The 21385-nt window shown below is 44.7% G+C and overlaps 1 protein-coding gene across 2 annotated transcripts; it reads left to right on the top strand.

Annotated features, from left to right (window-relative positions):
* The first annotated feature begins 552 nt into the window (after positions 1-552).
* On the top strand, positions 553-21342 carry cacnb4a (calcium channel, voltage-dependent, beta 4a subunit). Of its 2 annotated transcripts, XM_079277442.1 has the most exons (14): positions 553-619; positions 3259-3342; positions 13469-13588; positions 13862-13984; positions 14396-14523; positions 14843-14922; positions 15059-15078; positions 15442-15522; positions 16835-16893; positions 16992-17101; positions 17237-17388; positions 18006-18101; positions 18204-18380; positions 18721-21342. In XM_079277442.1, exons 1-14 carry the CDS (start codon positions 557-559, stop codon positions 18982-18984), a joined length of 1557 nt encoding a protein of 518 aa, XP_079133568.1. In that variant the 5' UTR covers positions 553-556; the 3' UTR covers positions 18985-21342. The 2 variants fall into 2 exon arrangements, with proteins under 2 accessions (XP_079133568.1, XP_079133569.1); XM_079277443.1 differs by lacking the exons at positions 553-619; positions 3259-3342 and adding an exon at positions 7094-7261.
* Positions 21343-21385: the final 43 nt, after the last annotated feature.

Genomic DNA, 21385 nt, shown 5'->3' with positions numbered 1-21385 from the left:
GGTGTCAACAAACTCCAACTAAATGATTGAATCAAATCGATTCTTCTTGAGGAAATAGCCTTCATTGATTTATTTTTTGTTGTTGCTGAAATGTTTGCGTTGTCCCTGAACGCAGCACCGCTGAAGCCCAGTGTGATGGGGGGGGGGGGGGGGGGGGGCAGTATCCGTGGTCTCACTGACCGATGAACGGAGCTTCAGACCCGATGCTGCCGCAGACAGAGACGCATCCTCCTCTTCTCTCTCTCCTCCTCTTCTCTCTCTCCTCCTCTTCTCTCTCTTCTCCTCTTCTCTCTCTTCTTCTCTTCTCTCTCTCCTCCTCTTCTTCTCTTCTCCTCTTCTCTCTCTTCTCTTCTTCTCTTCTCTCTCTTCTCTCTCTTCTTCTCTTCTCTCTCTTCTCCTCTTCTCTCTCTTCTTCTCTTCTCCTTCTTCTTCTTTCTATCTCTCGTGAAGCGGAGTCGAGCTGGAGCCGGCGGTCCACTGTGCTCCAGCGGAGCAGCAGTTCCAGTGGAGCGGCACCGAGAGGCAGCCTGCCCCGTGGACCGATGAACTGTCTGAGATGTCCCGGCACATCTACACCCGACACGGGATCGCAGACGGGACGCAGAAGCCCGTGTTCCAGGTAAGAGGGGGACATCCTGCAGATAAAAATCACCACGAGGGTCGTCAGTCAGTTGAATGCATATTACAACAGAAGATATGCGAGTAGTACACACAAATGTGCACAAATAGTATTGATCGGAAAAACTAGTGTTGTTAGAGATCAATAGGCCTCACTAAAACAACCAGGGAAATTAAGAAATGGACATTATGGAAGCTCGTTTCTGCACTGTGATGAAAAAAGTGACTCAATATCTCAAATAATGACACAATATCTCAAATAATGAGTAAATATCTCAAATAATGACTTAATATCTCAAATAATGAGTCAATATCTTTAGTTTTGAGATACTAACTCATTATTTTTGAGATATTAACTCATTATTTTGAGATATTAACTCATTATCTGAGACACTAACTCATTATTTGAGACACTAAATTATAGTTTTGAGATATTAACAAATTATTTGAGATACTAACTCATTATTTGAGACACTAAGTCATAGTTTTGAGATACTAACTCATTATTTGAGACGCTAAGTTATAGTTTTGAGATATTAACTCATTATTTGAGACACTAACTCATTATTTTGAGATATTAACTCATAGTTTTGAGATATTAACTCATTATTTGAGATACTAACTCATTATTTTGAGATACTAACTCATTATTTTGAGATATTAACTCATTATTTGAGACACTAAGTTATAGTTTTGAGATACTAACTCATTATTTTGAGATATTAACTCATTTGAGACACTGAGTTATAGTTTTGAGATATTAACTCATTATTCGAGATACTAACTCATTATTTGAGACACTAAGTCATAGTTTTGAGATACTACTTCATCTCTTTTTCCTCACTGTGGCCTTAATGGGCTTCCGTAGCACACAGTGGGACTGAACTCATCATTCTGCTCTCTGTTTAACTGGAGCTTCATTTCTCATCATTGCTAATGAGCCCCGAGGCGTCGTTAGTCAGACGCAGGTCCTGCAGTACGATGGTGAGGATCTGATTCATTCAGAAGGAAATGAGATTAGCTTCTTAATTATTAAGTGTTGTCTGATGGATCTCCTCTCGTGATGCACGAGGAAGTCCAAGTCAATAGAAATCGATTTGCATCACTTGTTGTTGATACTGAACGTCGCTGTCATTTGTTCCTCGTCTGTTTCAAAATGTATGCAGACAGATCCCTGAGCTTCTGGACTGGTGATATAATAAGAACTATTAAAGGGAGTTTATACATCATACAAGGCTGCAACTCAATTATCTTCATTATGAATGAATCTGACAATCATCCTCTCTAGTCTGTGAAATAGTAAATAAAATACAATCTAATATAATAATGTAAATGCACATCACAATTACTGAGAAACAGGAAGCAGCAAATAGCTGACGTTAAAATAAAGATTCCTTCATTATCAGAGAGTTGCTGATTGATTTTCTTCTCATTCACTTATCGGTTCAACTCCCGCTCAATAGAAAGAGTCGCTCGAATACTTTCAATCCCACATTATGTCACATAGATCATGAAACTAATGAGGAAGAAATGAAATACAATAAAAAGCAATAACAGAAAATAAAACAACCTCAGAGACGAAGCTGAAACATATATCTTATGAAATAAACACTCAGTAATGTACATTCTTAAGTCAAGTAGATCATGTTCAGCAATCTATAGTCAGAGGCTGGATTGTGATTGGCTGCTTATGTCAAAATTTAAAACAATTGTACAGTCGTAGAAGTATGTTAAAATACATAATTAGAAATATTGTCATTGTACAGATTACGAGAAAAAAACACAAAAACAAAACAACTTCAACAAACAAACATCCAAAGCTGATAACAGGTTAAAAAAAGGAACAACATAACTTAATACAATGTAGTTTGGCACGAGAATAAATAACCCTGATTGATGAATTCTGAATATTACGTTGACCCAGTTTATCGAATGTGATTATATGCTGTTTGTTTTACCGTCTAATGTCGCGTTCACGCCGCGTGAACGCACCTTAACGTGATACAGCAACAAGTTGGAATGTACGTCTCGGCAACTGAGCAAATTCAACCTGCAGATGAAGACCATGTGATGAAGACCATGTGATGCAGTCGAAAGCGCCGGAAGAAGCGAGTATGTTGGAACTTGAGTTGAGACGGTTTAGTTAACGGAATATCTTTGAGTTTTGTAAACCTGAGGATGCATATCGTGCAGGAAATAAAGAGCAGAACATTTAAACGTCTGAATGTCGTAAATAAATGCAGCTCCAAGTAGCAGCAGTGTGTGTTTGTGTTGTGTTGTAAGCATCACTCAGACTCCAGATGCTCTCCGGAGTCACAGGAGGACGTGAAGCCTCATTTATCACAGTCCGCCCTCCTCCTGCCTCTCAGGTCAAAGGTCACCTCATTTGTTCCTCAAGCGCTAAAAACAAAACGTACCAGAAAAAGAGAAGTGGGTCAATCACAGCGAGCGTTGGTGCCGCCATAGCAACGCTCATGCAGAAGAACTGCATTATGGAGTTTTGGTGTAATGAAGCAGTAAAATATCCCATAACGAGCTGAAGGAGGCCGGGCTGAGATGCTGGTTCGAGGTTAGAGGTGGTAGAGGGAGGACACAACGACAACAGCAGCAGTTTATTAGTGTGTGTTTCGTCCTCTTCAGGCCAACAGAGGGACGTACTCCAGACGCAGCCGGCTGAAGAGGTCCGACGGCAGCACCACCTCCACCAGCTTCATCCTCCGACAGGTGAGGACACCTGAACACATCAGCTCCTTGGTAGTTGGTGGTTTTGTTGCCTCAACCTAACTGTTGGTGGTTTTGTTGCCTAAACCTAACTGTTGCTGGTTTTGTTGTCTAAACCTAACTGTTGGTGGTTGTGTTGTCTAAACTTAACTGTTGGTGGTTGTGTTGTCCCAACCTAACTGTTGGTGGTTGTGTTGTCTAAACTTAACTGTTGGTGGTTGTGTTGTCTCAACCTAACTGTTTGTGGTTTTGTTGTCGAAACCTAACTGTTGCTGGTTTTGTTGTCTAAACTTAACTGTTGGTGGTTGTGTTGTCTCAACCTAACGGTTTGTGGTTTTGTTGTCGAAACCTAACTGTTGGTGGTTTTGTTGTCTAAACTTAACTGTTGGTGGTTGTGTTGTCTCAACCTAACTGTTGGTGGTTTTGTTGTCTAAACCTAACTGTTGGTGGTTTTGTTGTGTAAACCTAACTGTTGGTGGTTTTGTTGTCTAAACTTAACTGTTGGTGGTTGTGTTGTCTCAACCTAACTGTTGGTGGTTTTGTTGTCTGAACTTAACTGGTGGTTGTGTTGTCTCAACCTAACTGTTGGTGGTTTTGTTGTCTGAACTTAACTGGTGGTTTTGTTGTCTAAACCTAACTGTTGGTGGTTTTGTTGTGTAAACCTAACTGTTGGTGGTTTTGTTGTCTAAACCTAACTGTTGGTGTTTGTGTTGTCTCAACCTAACTGTTGGTGGTTTTGTTATCTAAACTTAACTGTTGGTGGTTTTGTTGTCTAAACTTAACTGGTGGTTTTGTTGTCTAAACCTAACTGTTGGTGGTTTTGTTGTCTAAACTTAACTGGTGGTTTTGTTGTCTAAACCTAACTGTTGGTGGTTTTGTTGTCTCAACCTAACTGTTTGTGGTTTTGTTGTCGAAACCTAACTGTTGGTGGTTTTGTTGTCTAAACCTAACTGTTGGTGGTTTTGTTGTCTAAACTTAACTGTTGGTGGTTTTGTTGTCTAAACTTAACTGGTGGTTTTGTTGTCTAAACCTAACTGTTGGTGGTTTTGTTGTCTAAACTTAACTGGTGGTTTTGTTGTCTAAACCTAACTGTTGGTGGTTTTGTTGTCTCAACCTAACTGTTTGTGGTTTTGTTGTCGAAACCTAACTGTTGGTGGTTTTGTTGTCTAAACTTAACTGTTGGTGGTTTTGTTGACTAAACCTAACGGAGTTATACCCCAAACCGGATAGTTTTTAGCTAATGTTTCAATACAATTCACTTACAATGTTGATAAAAATGATCGTGTAATGTTTTCAGTTGATTTAATGGTGTTAAACTGAAGTTAAACTTCGTACCTTTCAAACGAAATATTGTTGTAATTATTACAGTTAGCTTTAGCATGGTGTGATACCATGTGTGGCAGCTGTCACACTGGACCCACGACACCAATCCCTCCGAGCTCTCTGGAGGGTCAGGTTCCTGGCACCGGCCACACTCCCAAACTGTCTGCTCCATCTCTTCAGGAGTGTGACCTATTTAAATAAATAAAAAATAACTTTGAATTAAAGACAATGATCAGATTTTCATGGGTTGGCATACAATGAACGTTAACATGAAGTACCTGTGGATGTCGTAGGTCCAGCAGACGAGGAGCTGGATGAAGGTCGGGTCTCTGCAGGTTGGGAGGCTGTATAAATAACAGAAAAAGCATAACCATGCTTTTTCCAACCAAGCAAAGGTTGCCGCCTGGGAACAAATAAGTCAACGTTGACTTCTGGTTTCACACGGGACATGAACAGCGGTCTCCTGAGTGACAGTCCCGTGTTGTTAGATCCACCTGGATGTCTTTCACACACGGCCGTTGTCTCTGCTTCGAGTCATCTGTGCACGATTGCATGGATTACACACAAATGTATCACGACGGTTCTATATGAATTATACTGCATTGCTTTTTGCAGGTCAGCGTATAGGAATCCTACTGAATTCTGCTGAGGCTGCTAAATGTTCCAGCGGGCCGAGGCTGAGCAGTAAATGAGTCTTTGTTGTGTCATGCAGCTGTGCACTAAAGAGCGGGATGGCTTCCTCAGGAATGAAATCTCATTTCTAAAATCACAATGCATTAAACTCTGACATCCCTAAATGTTCAGCCTGCTGTCTGACAGGTGAAGATGAAGGAGCTGCTCATCCCTCTCATGTGGTCACATGCTCAGCTTCATCGTGAATGACTTGAAGGTTTCTGCTCTGCTGAGAAACCACAGACTGGTCAGAAGACGTATCGGCTTCATGTCACTCGTTGGTTTGTGGACCGATGTTTTTAAAGCCGTGAGTTCGGCATTTTGGTCATTGTCTGGTTTTTGTGCAACCAGTGAACAGGAAGTGACCATATTTGGACTGAGGAGGAGAGACCTGTCAATCACACCCACAAGATTCCTCTCAAGAGCAGGAAAGACTCCATTCACAAAGAAAGCTTTTGGTTTGCTCATAAAAGGTCTTAGATTAACATCATTCTCATAACAAATTCATTTTTACTTGAAATACATTAGTTTGAGATCGCAGAGTGGAACGTGTTGCTCTTAAAACTCTTTCTTCTCATTTGAATAATGAGGAAACAAAAGTCACTTTGTTCTTTCCGTCCAGTGAAAACCTCGTATCTCCAGATGTGTTGAAGCTGTTGAAGCTGTGGCGGTGATGATGACGAGTCATCAGGGTTGATGAAGAGTCGTGTGCTGTAACACAGCTTGTCAGGAGAGGGCGCTGTTGTTCCACTTTGTCAAAGAAGCAGCTGAACGAGTAGAATTAATTTTGATATATTTAGATTTATTTCCTGTTCCTGAGCATGAGTTGCGTTGCTTGAATTGTAGAAATAAGACATGTGCATGCAGGGAATTAATAAATATAATGCTAATTATTCATTTACATCCAGACAGCTTTTACAATTTTGGTTTGATTCGAATATTTAGCTTTTGATGAAGTCCTGTCATATTGTTTCTCTTCACATCTCAACGGGTTGTTTGAAGCTGTTGTTCATCTCTTTCATCTGGAGTGTGGAGCTTCACTCCTCACTTTGATAAAACAATCCTAAACTCGAGGGTTCACTCAAATCTTCCGCTGAAGAAGAATCTAAATGTCTCTGCATATATTCTAGAGATGAGTTCTACTATCCCCTTTAAGAAAATCACAATCTTTCATTTAAGGCACATTTATGGAGATGTTTAGTAATAAGATCCATGGCCAGGTTCCATACCATGAAAAGAAACAGATCTTCTGATGAATGGAAATCACACTGAGATCATTCCTCCATCGTTCTGTGACTTTGTGTCAGAACCTCAGGATGTGACCTCTTCTCCTCTTGATGCCGTTTACAGACTGAAGCCATGTTGACTCAGCTGTGCAGTGTGTACATCACATGTCTTTGCGGCTTGTTGTTTGTGTTATGAGATTACCTCATGCACTGAACACCCACACACACCCTCACACACACACCTCCTCTCTCTTCCTCTTCCTCGCTCACACAGCGGAGCCTCCGCTGGCCAATCGGCAGGCTGCATCCCGCCTCCATCAGCAGCCAGCGCTGGAGGAGGACGGGATTGGCTCGTGTGATGTGAAGCTTGGAAGGCAGATGAAACTGCCAGGTCTGCTCTCTGCCTCTGGGGACAACGCGCTGCCTCACGGTCATGGGATCCAACACTCGCTCGGCTCGGGGGCAATAACATCCAACTCGGCGCCAGGAAGCCGCACCTTGTTTTATTATTTCCGTTTGTTAATCGCTGCTGTGGTGCGGTGGGGCTGCTCTGAAGCTCTCTGCCTTCATGTGGAGAAAGAGACGGCTGGTGGGCTCCGTCACTCCTCGCCACCCATCCTCTCTGGAACAGGTTGATCAGTCACTCGCACTCCTCCATGTACGATAACTTGTACCAGCATGGATTTGAAGACTCGGAGGCGGTGAGTGGAGTGAAAAAAGCAACCAAAGAACCAAACATGCTCTGCTGTCTGTGTCGTGGCTCGTTGATCTTCTTCATGAACACACAGCGAATGAGTGGGATGAGCGTGCACGCTCCTCGGGGGAGTTAGGAGAGGCTGTGTGTGTGTGTGTGTGTGTGTGTGTGTGTGTGTGTGTGTGTGTGTGTGTGTGTTTGGGGGGGGGGGGGTTGCTATCCCTTCCAGCTAGATGACAGTCCTCCTCTGGTCTGCAGCTCTGAAACAGTTTTTCTTCACCATCTTCAGTGTGCACGATGCTGGTTAAGCTGAGCATTCTGGGTGTTTTTGCATGACTCTCCCTCTCATCACATTCCATCGAGGTGTTGCGGCACGATCGCACATCTGGATCGAAACTGATGTGCCACGAAGAGGATGCATGCAGAGAGAAAGCCACATTCCCTCGTCATTAAGTAGAGATGCACAGCCTCTTGACGACGCTCAGAGACACACCGGCCTTTCACGTAGTTATCGACGAGCATCCGATAGAAATGTGGCGGATAAATGCTGACAAAGGCAGTAAATGTGTGAGCTGCTGCTGGCGGGAGGGGAGAGGGAGTCCCACTCAGCCGGGATCTGTGGAGACCTTTGTGTAACTCCACCTGACATCCTGACGGCCTCTGAGTTTAAAGAAGGGCTTCACGCAGCCCGGGTAACACGAGGGAGCGTCTGCCTCCAGCTAAAGACATGTGACTGTTACGTCTCGGAGAGTTTCATCTCTCTGGTCTCGTTCTGTCAACGCTGTTTCAGCGTGTTTCATCTGAGGAGCTGAAGGCGTGTCCAGAATCAAAGGCTTTAACAGACTCCTTTTCTTCCAGGTTTGCAAGTCAGACATGTTCACTCCTGACAGACTGTAAATGCACAACATCACTTCCTCCAGTGTGTCTGCGTGTCCCTGGTGGTGCAGCAGCAGTGGTGCTGCTGGATGTGATATTGCCCTTTGTTGAATACATAACGAGGCTGGAGAACTGTGTGTGGGTCTTGTGTGCTCACTGTCATGGCTTCCATTGAGTCCAGGCTGCTGTGTGCCGTGTTGGCAGCACTTCAGAAGAAGTCTTCGGGACTCTTTGCTATCAGCACTTGTCTTTATCTCGTGGTAGTCGGGAGTCAGACCTTTGTCTCAGGAGACACGCCGGCAGACGCAAAGACCTCTCGAGTGTGAAACTACGCCTCATTGTTTGTCACTCTGACCGTGAACGTAAAGTTGTTTGTTTTAAATGATGCAGCAGATGGAGTTCGTCTCAGAGTGACATCTTGAGCCAAACTACAAGCTGCAGCATCGCCACCACAGCCTGTACACAAGAAGTGGACGTTTAAAGCCTCCAGTTCGGGTCTTTGGCCGTTCGTGTTTCTGTTTTTGGTTTTGGTTGTCGCCATCTTGTTTTTTTGCAACTCAATGTGACGCCATGGGCAGAGCTAAGGAACTGAATGCTGAATAAAACATTTTAGAATTAACTTTTGTGATGTGAAAACACACCATGAAAGGGTTAAAGTTAGAGACCTGTCAATCACTGTGTAGCCCCGCCCTAAAGCATCCCCTGCTTTATGGTCTGTGTGACTCTAAATGGACCATAATGTACTAAATGAACATCATGCTGTATTGAAGAAGACTTGAAACTAGAGATTGAGACATAAACTCATGTTTACAATGTTTACTGAGGTAATAAATCAAGAGAGAAGTAGAGTCATTTTCTATAGACTTCTATTCAACCACACTTCTCTTCACCGCCTGCTCGTTGTGCTGATTCAGCTGCTTCTGATTCAGCTGCCACACGTTTACCTCCCTGCGATGTTCTTGTAACAGATTGCTATTTGAAAAACATCAAAGTAATCTGAGTACCTCACTGCTTGTTGATGGTGGATATGATGAAGAATGCTGTTAGCCTGTTAGCCTGTTAGCGCGGGACCGATAGAGGCGGAGGTCAGAGGTCAGTGCAGGAAGACGGACGGAGACCGAGCTCTGCCGTCTGAACAGATAAGACTCGAGTGTTGCATGATGGACTCAGGACCGCCTGACACTCTGAGATAATAAGCTCACAAACAACTCGCTGTGAGTGTGTGTGTGTGTGTGTGTGTGTGTGTGTGTGTGTGTGTGTGTGTGTGTGTGTGTGTGTGTGTGTGTGTGTGTGTGTGTGTGTGTGTGTGTGTGTGTGTGTGTGTGTGTGTGTGTGTGTGTGTGTGTGTGTGTGTGCGTGCGTGCGTGCGTGCGTGCGTGCGTGCGTGCGTGCGTGCGTGCGTGCGTGCGTGCGTGCGTGCGTGCGTGCGTGCGTGCGTGCGTGCGTGCGTGCGTGCGTGCGTGCGTGCGTGCGTGCGTGCGTGCGTGCGTGCGAGCGAGCGAGCGTGCGTGCGTGCGTGCGTGCGTGCGTGCGTGCGTGCGTGCGTGTGTGTGGTACAGACACGAGACAGAGACTTGGCAGACTCGTTGCTTGTGTCTGTGCTCGTGATAGCAATTTTGGGAATTCTTCAAAGTGCCTCGTGCTCTGAACACTTTGTCTTTTCCAGTAAAGAGATGACGACATGTTTGTGTGATTAGAATAAATGAAATCGACAAGTTGCACCGTTTTACTTCTTTAAGGGAATCAGTCTGATGTTAACACAAGAAACCGCAGCAATACGACGTGAGACATCACACATCAACACAAGTGACTGTGAAGAACCTTTATCTGGTCCTGAACCAGTCTCAGTGTAGTCCTGATCCTCTATGAACCAGTCTCAGTGTAGTCTTGATCCTCTATGAACCAGTCTCAGTGTAGTCCTGATCCTCTATGAACCAGTCTCAGTGTAGTCCTGGTCCTCTATGAACCAGTCTCAGTGTAGTCTTGATCCTCTATGAACCAGTCTCAGTGTAGTCCTGATCCTCTATGAACCAGTCTCAGTGTAGTCTTGATCCTCTATGAACCAGTCTCAGTGTAGTCCTGATCCTCTATGAACCAGTCTCAGTGTAGTCCTGGTCCTCTATGAACCAGTCTCAGTGTAGTCTTGATCCTCTATGAACCAGTCTCAGTGTAGTCCTGATCCTCTATGAACCAGTCTCAGTGTAGTCCTGATCCTCTATGAACCAGTCTCAGTGTAGTCCTGATCCTCTATGTGAACCAGTCTCAGTGTAGTCCTGATCCTCTATGAACCAGTCTCAGTGTAGTCCTGATCCTCTATGAACCAGTCTCAGTGTAGTCCTGATCCTCTATGTGAACCAGTCTCAGTGTAGTCCTGATCCTCTATGAACCAGTCTCAGTGTAGTCCTGATCCTCTATATGAACCAGTCTCAGTGTAGTCCTGATCCTCTATGAACCAGTCTCAGTGTAGTCCTGATCCTCTATGAACCAGTCTCAGAGTAGTCCTGATCCTCTATGAACCAGTCTCAGTGTAGTCCTGATCCTCTATGAACCAGGCTCAGTGTAGTCCTGATCCTCTATGAACCAGTCTCAGTGTAGTCCTGATCCTCTATATGAACCAGTCTCAGTGTAGTCCTGATCCTCTATGAACCAGTATCAGTGTAGTCCTGATCCTCTGTGAACCAGTCTCAGTGTAGTCCTGATCCTCTATGAACCAGTATCAGTGTAGTCCTGATCCTCTGTGAACCAGTCTCAGTGTAGTCCTGATCCTCTATGAACCAGTCTCAGTGTAGTCCTGATCCTCTATGAACCAGAAAACATGAAGCAGCTGCTGGTGCACGGCGGTCTGTGGTCTCTCAGTCCTCTTCTAGATGTGCTTGGTGATGAAGCAGTGAACATCCAGAAGAGACTCGCACGGCTCCGAGTGGATCATTAGCAGAGATCAATCCTCAGAGTGATTCACTGACTTACTGCAACAACAAATCCTCTGTTGCACCTTTTGACATTTATTTCATGAAATGATTGATTCTCACTGGAGCCATGCAGCCATACAACAGTGAAGGTCTTCTTCTTCTTCATGTGTTCTTTTAAAGTGAATGCTCCCATTTTACAAACTTCATTTGTATGTCACCGTCTCAAGGACGCATTCGGACCTCTGAGTCTTTCACTGTGACACGTAAACAGCTGAGATACCGTCACGCAAACCTGAACGAGGTCGAGGATCGTAAGTGGACGAGATGGTTGAGGAAGAGGAAGAGGAAGAGGAAATGATGAACAGGACAGAATTTGAGGATACGTCGACATATTAGACGTCTGACCCGACATGCCGCCTCTATATTCTGATATATTATGTTGAGTGTACATGATGTGCATCATCTTTCATGTGACTAAAGGTTCGTGTTTAACTTCATGATGATGACGCAGCTGCTCTGGTTGCTCCAGGATTGTCTTTTGGTGGTGTTTGGGTTTGTTAGTGAACCGAATTGTATTTTCCTCAATGAAAACTAAAACTTCCACTTTGTGTTTCAATAATTATTCTTATTTTCAATGAACAACATCAAATTATGATCATATTATGATTTCTACAGGAGTCTTGATCAAACAAAGATGCTTTCTTGGTCTGTAGAATGTATCCTGACTCCTATCATCAGTGTCTCATGAGACCTGCTCCTTCATGGAGTCCGACTGAGCCTTTATTGTGGAGCTGCAGATGAGAGCTGTTGCTGTGTGTCGGTGAACACGCAGTAACGTGATATCGCTCCAGTGTTCTGCACAGAGAAGACGCTGCACCGTCAACACCACGCCGCCGTGTTCACATGTGCAGCTGCTGTGTGCGAGTGCACCGTGGAGGAGTGAAAGCAATGGGAGAGGTCGTGAAGGAAGAAGAGATTCTCGGGGAAATGGACGATGACGGAACATATGTGACTCATAGCTTTGTTCCTGCAGCTTGTGCTTCCATACGCTGAGGTTGGACTGGCAGAAGGATGTTTGACTGCTCATGTAGGAGCTCGTATGTATTCGAGGCTCGGAGGTGAACACCGTGATATTGTGTGTCATCACTGACCCGCTCTGATTGCAGGACATGAAAGTGAAGAAGTCATGAATATTCACGGCCGTTTCACTGGGACGTGTGCAGCGTTGCATCACGTCTCACACTTGGCCACATTGTTACAGTGTTTTCCTGTTCAAGCCGATAAATGTTGGTTTGATGTGAATACCAACAGTCTCACAGCAGCTTGTGAAATAGTCACAAAATGAAATCTATTTTCATGTACTTTTGTATCTATCACCTTACAAAACCAAAGCAATGCCGTGTTCACTCCAATAAAAGCACTTAGCTAGTTTAGAAAAACCTCATGGTTGGACTTAAAAGACGAAAAGTTCTTCTTCATTTTTCGTGGGTTTTGCTACAAAAGTCCAGCAACACGTGTCTTTCTGGTCGTTACATGAATACAGTCTTAAAAAATAAACGTAGTCAAGTTTAGCCAACAAAAGGACATGAGCATGGGACACGCTGGGACGTCGTGTGTTTGTTGGACCCATCAGATGTTTCTTTAAATAATCAATTCAACGTCTGCAGCTCTGTCTGTTGCACAGTCACATAGTTGCGTTTAATCTGTGTGTCCCAAGTGGCAACCGCCGGTTCTTTAAGAGAAGTCAAAGCTTCACGTGTTAAAGCTGCATTCTCTCTAGTGTCCACCAGGGGGCGACTCCTCTGGTTGTATAGAAGTCTATGAGACTTCTATACAGCCACTCAGCTTTAACACTTGAAGCACTGACTTCACTCTTCAGAACCGGAGGTTACCTCCTGGTTGTGTAACTGAAGCTTTCAAGGTGTTTTTCTTCGGGGGTCCCCGTCCACATCGGTTACCATGGTAACACACGAGGCAGGGCTTCCTGAGTCTCCACAAATAAAATGTGTCGTGATCGTCGCCTCCCAGTCGGTTCATCATCTTTAATCTGTCACTCTTTGATTCCACATGGAGATCATGTGACTCATTCATGAGCTCGCTCTCTCTCTCGTTTACCTCCTGCATCTATTTGCACTGTTTCAAATGTAAATGTGTTTTATGAATAGAACTTATCAAAAGGACAAACGTAGCTTCATGTTTCGTCCACGTGAGTGATTTAAAGAGAAGCTGTTCAGCTCGAAATAACCGAAGTCAGTGACGCGGGGAGGAGCTCCAACGTGACGTCCTTTCATGGACCGTAACCTGAATAAAGTCTTTTTACTGAAGTAACAATAATGATAACAGCATTTGTTATAACCGGTAATAACCGGTAATAACCGGTTATTACCCGGTTATTACCCGGTAACGTTTCCGTCCTCTGTGTCCTTCAGGGCTCAGCTGATTCCTACACAAGCCGACCGTCGGACTCGGATGTTTCCCTGGAGGAGGAGAAGGAGGGCGGCCAGCAGGAGAGGGAGCAGCAGGCCACCGTCCAGCTCGAGAGGGCAAAGGTCAGCTTGTATTCATTCACTAACATCTACAGCACAGTACTGAGTATGAAACTCAAAGAAAAGAAACCAGACTCAGTCTCACTGACTGCTGTCACAAACCGGGCTCGTAAATGACAAACTGAGCTTATTTAAATAGAAGAAATGTCTAAAACAAAGAAGAGGGAGACTCTGCCAGCGTCCTGATGTAACGTCTCCTGTGAGCTGAGCTCTCTGTTACATTTCCACGTTGCCTCCTCACTGCTGTGACGCTCGTCTTCTTCTGCCGTCTTGCAGACTAAAGCGGTGGCGTTTGCCGTGAGGACCAACGTGAGCTACTGCGGCGCTCTGGACGAGGACGTCCCGGTGGCCGGCACGGCCGTCTCCTTTGATGCCAAAGACTTCCTCCACATCAAAGAGGTCCAGCTGAGTGATGCTCAACCTGTGGCTCTGTGTGCAGGATCCAGTCCTCTCCATCCTGCTTCATGAATCACTTTTATCATAAGATATCGGCCTCATTTAGAAAATAACGTGAACAGCCAAACAAAGAAAATCTGATCTGAATAAATCAGTAAATCAGAAGTACTGAGCACTGTTTGTAGCACTTCTCCTCCGTGTTGGCTTAAAAGCTTCACTTCTCTAAAATGAAAGATATCTTATGTGAGAAGTGCATGTTTTAATGAAGCTTTTAGAGATTGCAAACCCAAGTTTGTGTCTTAAGATGATGTTGATTGATAAAATGAGTTTACTGGATGTGATTGTGAATCTAATCCCAAATAAATTCACGTGTTTTTAATGAGAGATTGTTTCTTTTATCCTCTCCGACTACAGAAGTACAACAACGACTGGTGGATCGGCCGTCTGGTGAAAGAAGGCAGCGACATCGGCTTCATCCCGAGTCCTCTGAAGCTGGAAAACATCCGACTCCAGCAGGAGCAGAAGAGAGGACGCTTCCACGGGTGAGATGGGGAGGATTCAGCAGCAGATACTGCAGAGATGAAAGGAGGGAGAAAGAGAGTCGAGGGTTTACAGAGTCAAATGAACTTGTCAGTTGAGCAGGAGAGGAAGTCAGGAGGAGGAACGCCGAGCTGTGCGGTCCGGCCTCTCAGGGGTGCTTCAGGGTCTGGGCCAACCCAGAACGTTTCCATCAGATGGCGTGATGTGTTTCAGCCACGAGGCCTAGAGACGCAGAGTGCCATCGTCTTTCCTCAGCTACACTGCTGAGAGAAAGAATGATGTTTAACTCTTCTCTCCTTCTATTGGCTGCCGTCCTCGCAGCAGTAAGTCCAGCGGGAACTCCTCCTCCAGTCTGGGAGACGTGGTGTCGGGGACATTCAAGCCGAACCCAAACTCTGCAGGTCAGAGTCTCTCTAGAATAGATCTATAGAGCTGACATGTTTGTGTCTGTATCCATTCAGCGTCTGTGTTGTTGTGATGCTTCAGAACGTCGGATGGATTTCCACTTCCTCACCTGATCTTTCATTTATTTTTCAGGGAAGCAGAAACAGAAAGTGGTGAGTATCAACATCAACATCCATGAGCTGAAGACGACCGACACAAAGAAAAGAAGTTTCAAACAATAAAACAAGTAAAGAGTCGACAGCTTTACCTCTTCAACTCGAAGCAATGGCTTTGACTCACATTTGTGTTCTTTGTAAGTTATACGTAGACTGCAAACATCAATAAGATGAATGAACGAGTCATCGTTAACATTCTCTACATTAGTCCAGCTGCTGATTGACAGAAACATAACGCCAGCTCATCTGATAATGATAGGCAGGCTGCCTGTTTACAGAGACACTCATGCATATTAATCCTTGACTGTGTGTGTGTGTGTGTGTGTGTGTGTGTGTGTGTGTGTGTGTGTGTGTGTGCAGGCGGAGCACGTTCCTCCGTATGACGTGGTTCCCTCCATGAGGCCGGTGGTCCTGGTGGGACCGTCCCTGAAAGGTTACGAGGTGAAGACGCACTGCAGCTCCAGCAGCTCACATCAAGCAGCTCTGTGTTTTATATTATTCCTGTGATTGAATTCCTTCTGTTTTATATAATATTGTCTGATTTGTGTGCCGGTCAGCTCGCCGGTTAGTCAGAGCGTCCTCTCTCTGTCCTGTGAGGGACGATCACATGACTGTCGATGTTTGAACAGCTGCCTTTGTTCTTTGAGCCTCTGGCTTTGTGTCTGTTCTTGTGTTTTGTCGTAGATATGAAACGTTTTACTCGCTAACAGAAGAGAAACTTTATTCCTCGTTAAATAAAAGACAAAACGACTCCAATGATAACTCCTGCTAACGCTGCCTGAGCGACATTAAAGCGACTGTCACTGGATGTTTGGGAGCGGGGGGGTTAACAGAAGAGGAGGAGGAAGCTGAGTCGGTTGTCATGGAATCACAGTCTCCCAATACTGGTGTTGCCGTGGTAACAACCTTCTGGGTAAACTGCATCAGCCTGAATGAGCGGAGCTCGGTTTGAAACTAGAAACAGAATAATGTGAGCAGCACGGAGGACCGAGACGCAGAGATTCCAGCTCTTAATCACCTTAGAATGCTTTTCTTTCTCGGTTTATTAATATTATTTCTACAATTTAATAAAGCTCATGAAATACAAGATTCTGTGTCCGCAGTTGCAGTGGAAGAAGTATTCAGATCCTTTGCTGTAGAAGTAGCAACACCACAAATGTTCTGCAGAGTTAAAGTTATTTCTGTAGTCCAACAGGAAGTCATCATCACTGGTTCCTCCTCAACAGCCAATAGGATTCTTCCATTCGAGTCAAACAGTCGTTCATGAACCTTCCAGGTTTCGTTCGTCCAGATAATCTTCACTGATGAACTCCACTCGTATGACGTTTAAAGCTAACGCTAGGCTAGAAAGGAACTCGGCATCAAAGATAAAGTAAAGTACAAAATAGAAGAGGAGCAAGAGGGGCCGGGTTCGATTCCCGGGATAGATGCGATGTCTTCTGTGTGGAGTTTGTATGTTCTCCCCGTGTCGGCGTGGGTTCTCTCCGGGTTCTCCGGTTCCCTCCCACAGTCCAACCACATTGATGACTCTAAATTGGCCGTATGTGTGGCTGTGAGCTGTCTGTAGATGTCAGACCTGGACAGGGTGGACCCTGCATTCGCCCAATGTGAATAACACCAAGAGTCCATGTGCAGTAGTGCGAGGATGTTGAAGCCTCTTGTGTTTGCTTGTAACATGCCCGACACTTTGTCTTTAATGTTCTTCTCTCTTTCCTCTCATGTCCTCCTCCTCCTCCCTGATTCCTGGCTGCAGGTGACGGATATGATGCAGAAGGCTCTGTTTGACTTCCTGAAGCACCGGTTTGACGGAAGGTGACCCCCCCCCCCCCCCCCCCCCCCGTGGTTACCGGTCATGAACCTCCTCACGCTCTGTGTTCTGTGTGACGCGTGTGTTCTATGTGTTGTTGCAGGATCTCCATCACACGGGTAACAGCTGACATATCGTTGGCCAAGAGGTCAGTACTAAACAACCCCAGTAAGAGGGCCATCATTGAGAGATCCAACACCCGCTCCAGCCTGGGTAAAGCTGCAGCAACTCTTCCCCCTCAATCATGTGCATGTCTTGTAGGTGTCGAGAGTGTTTTTTACGGTTCTGCCGTTCATCCTCCGTCTTGTTCACAGCTGTTCTGCTGCATGTCGTTGTGTCTTCTTGCAGCGGAGGTCCAGAGTGAAATAGAGAGGATCTTTGAGCTGGCCAGGTCTCTGCAGCTGGTCGTGTTGGACGCAGACACAATTAACCATCCAGCACAGCTCATCAAGACCTCGTTAGCGCCCATTATCGTCCACGTTAAAGTGTCCTCGTCGAAGGTGAGATTTAAGGCTTCGATCCCGGATAGACATCCGTAAAGCTGTGCTGATTCTGCAGGTGTTGCCCTTTAGCAGGACGCTGTATCGGTATCGGTGTGTTTTTGGCATAATGCATAAGTTAATTATTCTATTATAGCTGCTATTATTATTTGTCAGCATGTTTTTATTTGTATTCTGCTATTGTCAGTGCTACTACTACTCTCATTATTTGAATCATGGATAGACCTGTTATTTGTCTTGCACACTTGGCGGATGTATTGCTGGAACCGAGGGACTGCTTTGTCAAATGTGTGATGAGATTTGACCTGATGATGTCGCTAGAGCAACAATCTTTAATATTTATTTTTGACACTTTTAATTGCGTCCAAATTGGTGACGCTTTCAATGTTGATACACTTTGAATCAACAATGGAACAGCGTTCTTTGCAGCAGGATGCAGGGCTGAGTTGTCCGCTCAATGGTCCTCTGGGTTGGGAGTCAGTCACTGCCCCGAGCAAGGGACTCCAAGTATCTCGGGCATGACTGGAGCATGACTTTTAGACGTGGTAGCCGTTGTTTAATCCATAATTGAAGATATTTCCTTGTGTTTTTCTACTGTTTTAATGTGCTTACCACAGGTCCTCCAGAGGCTGGTCAAATCAAGAGGGAAATCTCAAAGCAAACACTTGAATGTGCAGCTTGTTGCCGCAGAGAAACTATCACAGTGCCCTTCTGTGAGTGAACTTCAAACTTTTAAACTAAAACAACGCAGCAGCTGCTTCATTTTTTCCAGCAGTCATGAAGCTTCTCATTGCTCTCTTCCTTTCCCACCACAGGAGATGTTTGATATTATTCTGGATGAGAACCAGCTGGAAGACGCCTGTGAACACCTGGCAGAGTACCTGGAGGCTTACTGGCGTGCTACCCACACGTCACTGAGCACGCCTCTCAACCCGCTGCTGGGACGCAACCTGGGCTCCACCGCTCTCTCCCCGTACCCTGCTGCCATTCAGGTCACCTGTCCATGATGTTTTGTTGCCTAAGTCTATCTTTTGTTTTAAAGTAATGTCGCCCCGAAACAAAGGTTGTCCTGAGGGACACTAACAATGGCCAATTCGTGTCCCCTGTAAACGAAACCAATAGATTGCATTTCGTGACTTTCATGAAATGCAATGACCCTGTTGTGTTTTAACGGTGTTTACATTCAATCAAACGAAGACATTCCATCTCATTTCTGCAATACCTTAGAAAACCTTTTGCCAACGTTGTATCATGTTTAACATCATGAATCATGCAGCTTCTGTGTATATTGCTGCTAAACTGTTTACCAAATGAGTGTTTTCTCTCAAACAGGCCCAAAGAAACCGCAACAGCAACCACACAACGACAGACCTTTCCCCCGTTGAGCGCCACAGCCTGATGCCCGCCGATGAGAACTACCACAACGAGCAGGCTCGGAAAAACCGCAACCGCCTGTCCTCGGGCTCACAGCACAGCCGGGACCACTCGCCTCTGGTGGAGGAGGACTACCAGGACCCCTACCAGGATTCCTACAAGCCTCATCGCAACCGGGGGTCCCCGGGCGGCTTCAGCCAGGACTCCCGGCACCGGCACTGAGCCGTCGGCCTGCTAGTCTTTCTCAAACCAACAACCGGGGACAGAAGAGTTTGAGGCATTCTCGCTGTAACAAAACTACTACACTCATCTGGACTTTAACAACCTCGTGGCGATGTGCAGTACCTCGTTTTCCATTTGGCCTTCTGCCAAATGAGCATTTGAACCTAAATATTATGGACTGGAAGTAGCACAAGAGCAGAATAGTTGCTGGACCTGATCTGCCCCATGATGTGGCTTGTGAGTGAAGTTCACTAGCAGGTGATAGTGTGCGACGTTGGCTCTTCTGGAGCCTCTCAGCTGTTACAGTAGCAGGCAGGTAGGACTGTGATGACAGGCCGCCATACCGGCCTCCAGCCAGAGCCACGTGCTCAGCCAGCCCAGTATCACTGCAGATTAAGAAAGAGTCACAAAATGGAATCTATTGATTTTGCGTTCAGGGACATGAATTGTCAATTATTTTTTTGTCGCTTAGGATGCAAATTATGCCAATGGAAAGTCAATTAGGATGCTTATTCGTGGTTTTGTTGCCTAAAGCTAACTGTTGGTTTGTTGCCTCAACCTAACTGTTCAATGTTTTGTTGCCTCAAGCTAAATGTTGGTTTGTTGCCTCAAGCTAACTGTTGGTTTGTTGCCTCAACCTAACTGTTCAATGTTTTGTTGCCTCAAGCTAACTGTTGGTTTGTTGCCTCAAGCTAACTGTTCAATGTTTTGTTGCCTAAAGCTAACTGTTGGTTTGTTGCCTCAAGCTAACTGTTCAATGTTTTGTTGCCTCAAGCTAACTGTTGGTTTGTTGCCTCAAGCTAACTGTTCAATGTTTTGTTGCCTCAAGCTAACTGTTGGTTTGTTGCCTCAAGCTAACTGTTGGTTTGTTGCCTCAAGCTAACTGTTGGTTTTGTTGCCTCAACCTAATTTTTCGTGGTTCTTTTGTCTCAACCTAACTGTTCAATGTTTTGTTGCCTAAACCTAACTTTCGTTTTGAACGTAATGTCGTTCCGATGGACACAAAAACAACCGTATAATTTATGTCCCTGTAAACAAAACCAATGGATTACATTTCGTGACTATTTCACAAACTCCCGTGAGTCTGTGTTGTATCGACGGTCTTTACAGTCGATGAAACTAAGACATTCAATCTCCTTTCTGATCAGCACAGAACATGTTTGCACGCGTCGCGGAGCAGATAGAAGAAGAGTGCAACGCATCTTTAATGCTCCTCGAGTTTCTTTGCGTTAAAAAAAAGAGTCCTGTGGAAGCCTTTTCCCAAATCCAGTTTTACGCGTTTTGTTTTTGAAGTGACATGGATGGATGGTGTTGTGGTGTTCTCTTCGGGGGTTCATACAGTAGCTACCATGTGCCCCCTTTCTGTCATGAACCATATGAAGACAGAATGTATAAAAATCATGCAGATGCTAACAGATTTGGATGCTCCAAACCTCAGGAATGAGAGGTCATTTAGACCTAGAAGTCTGCTGACAGATGTAGCGTTTATCACCCATCTGATGGGTTCTGATTCTGAGCGTTGTGTACAATTGTGACGAGTTTGTATGATTTAGTTGTTTCAATAAAGCTATTAATAAATATAAGGAAGGAACACTTCCGGGACTAGGAGTCACAGGGGTGGTCATGCCAGCATGTTCGTTGTTTGGCATGTTGGGCATGTTTGGCAGGACTTCATGTGAGATATATTTTAGTGAGTGACTTATATTGAGGGCTTCCTTATGTAAATACAGTCAAAGTAATCGGACGGAAACCTTCATTTCAAGTTTCACTTTTAGTGCATTCCATTCATTTCTTCTTTCACAGCCCTCCAACATCTGATGAAAAAGATCCATTTCCTCCATTTTAAATTATTATTAAAGGTTTAATGAAACAGCAATTTAAAAGCCCCCCCCCCCCCCCCCCCCGGTGTCCACATTTTCAGCTTCACTGTATTCGATTTGAGTTTCATTAAAGATTCCCCATGAGAGAAATATCAGAAAGCACTACTGCGCTGCATTTGTCTTTTACTTGCTACTTTCATTCAGATGTACAGCAGTTCCTTTTTAATCGGATGAATTCACCTGTATGATGCCAGCTAATACAGGATTAATATACCTTTTAATGACATATTCTTGTATCTTGTCATTAAATATTTGTTGAAAATCTCTAGTTTTCTTTTCAGTTCAAAGGCCAGAGTTCATTGTGTTCAGTGATTCTGGATCAACAAGGAGACTTCTGCTCTTCTCTGCCATACAGAGTGGCTTTTATTGATTCAAAACTCTGAAGCAACAATTTTAAATTTGAATACTGCCTGTGAGAGAATGATGCATCGATTAGAAATGTGTGTGCACTGTCATTTTACAATTGTAATTAAATAAACTGCCCTCATGCTGTTGTATGGATAGCACTGGTTTTTGTTCAA

Source organism: Melanostigma gelatinosum (assembly GCF_949748355.1).
Source record: "Melanostigma gelatinosum genome assembly, chromosome: 10".
Lineage (NCBI taxonomy): Eukaryota > Metazoa > Chordata > Actinopteri > Perciformes > Zoarcidae > Melanostigma > Melanostigma gelatinosum.
This window is presented reverse-complemented; position numbering and strand designations above follow the sequence as displayed.

What these genes read in the sequence shown, in the direction of transcription:
- cacnb4a (XM_079277442.1), top strand. Translation starts at nt 557, where the DNA reads ATGTCCCGGCACATCTACACCCGACACGGGATCGCAGACGGGACGCAG. An exon ending in CCAGCTTCATCCTCCGACAG is followed by an intron (nt 3,343 to 13,468) that starts GTGAGGACACCT and finishes TGTGTCCTTCAG; the next exon opens with GGCTCAGCTGATTCCTACAC. An exon ending in CAACACCCGCTCCAGCCTGG is followed by an intron (nt 17,102 to 17,236) that starts GTAAAGCTGCAG and finishes GTCTTCTTGCAG; the next exon opens with CGGAGGTCCAGAGTGAAATA.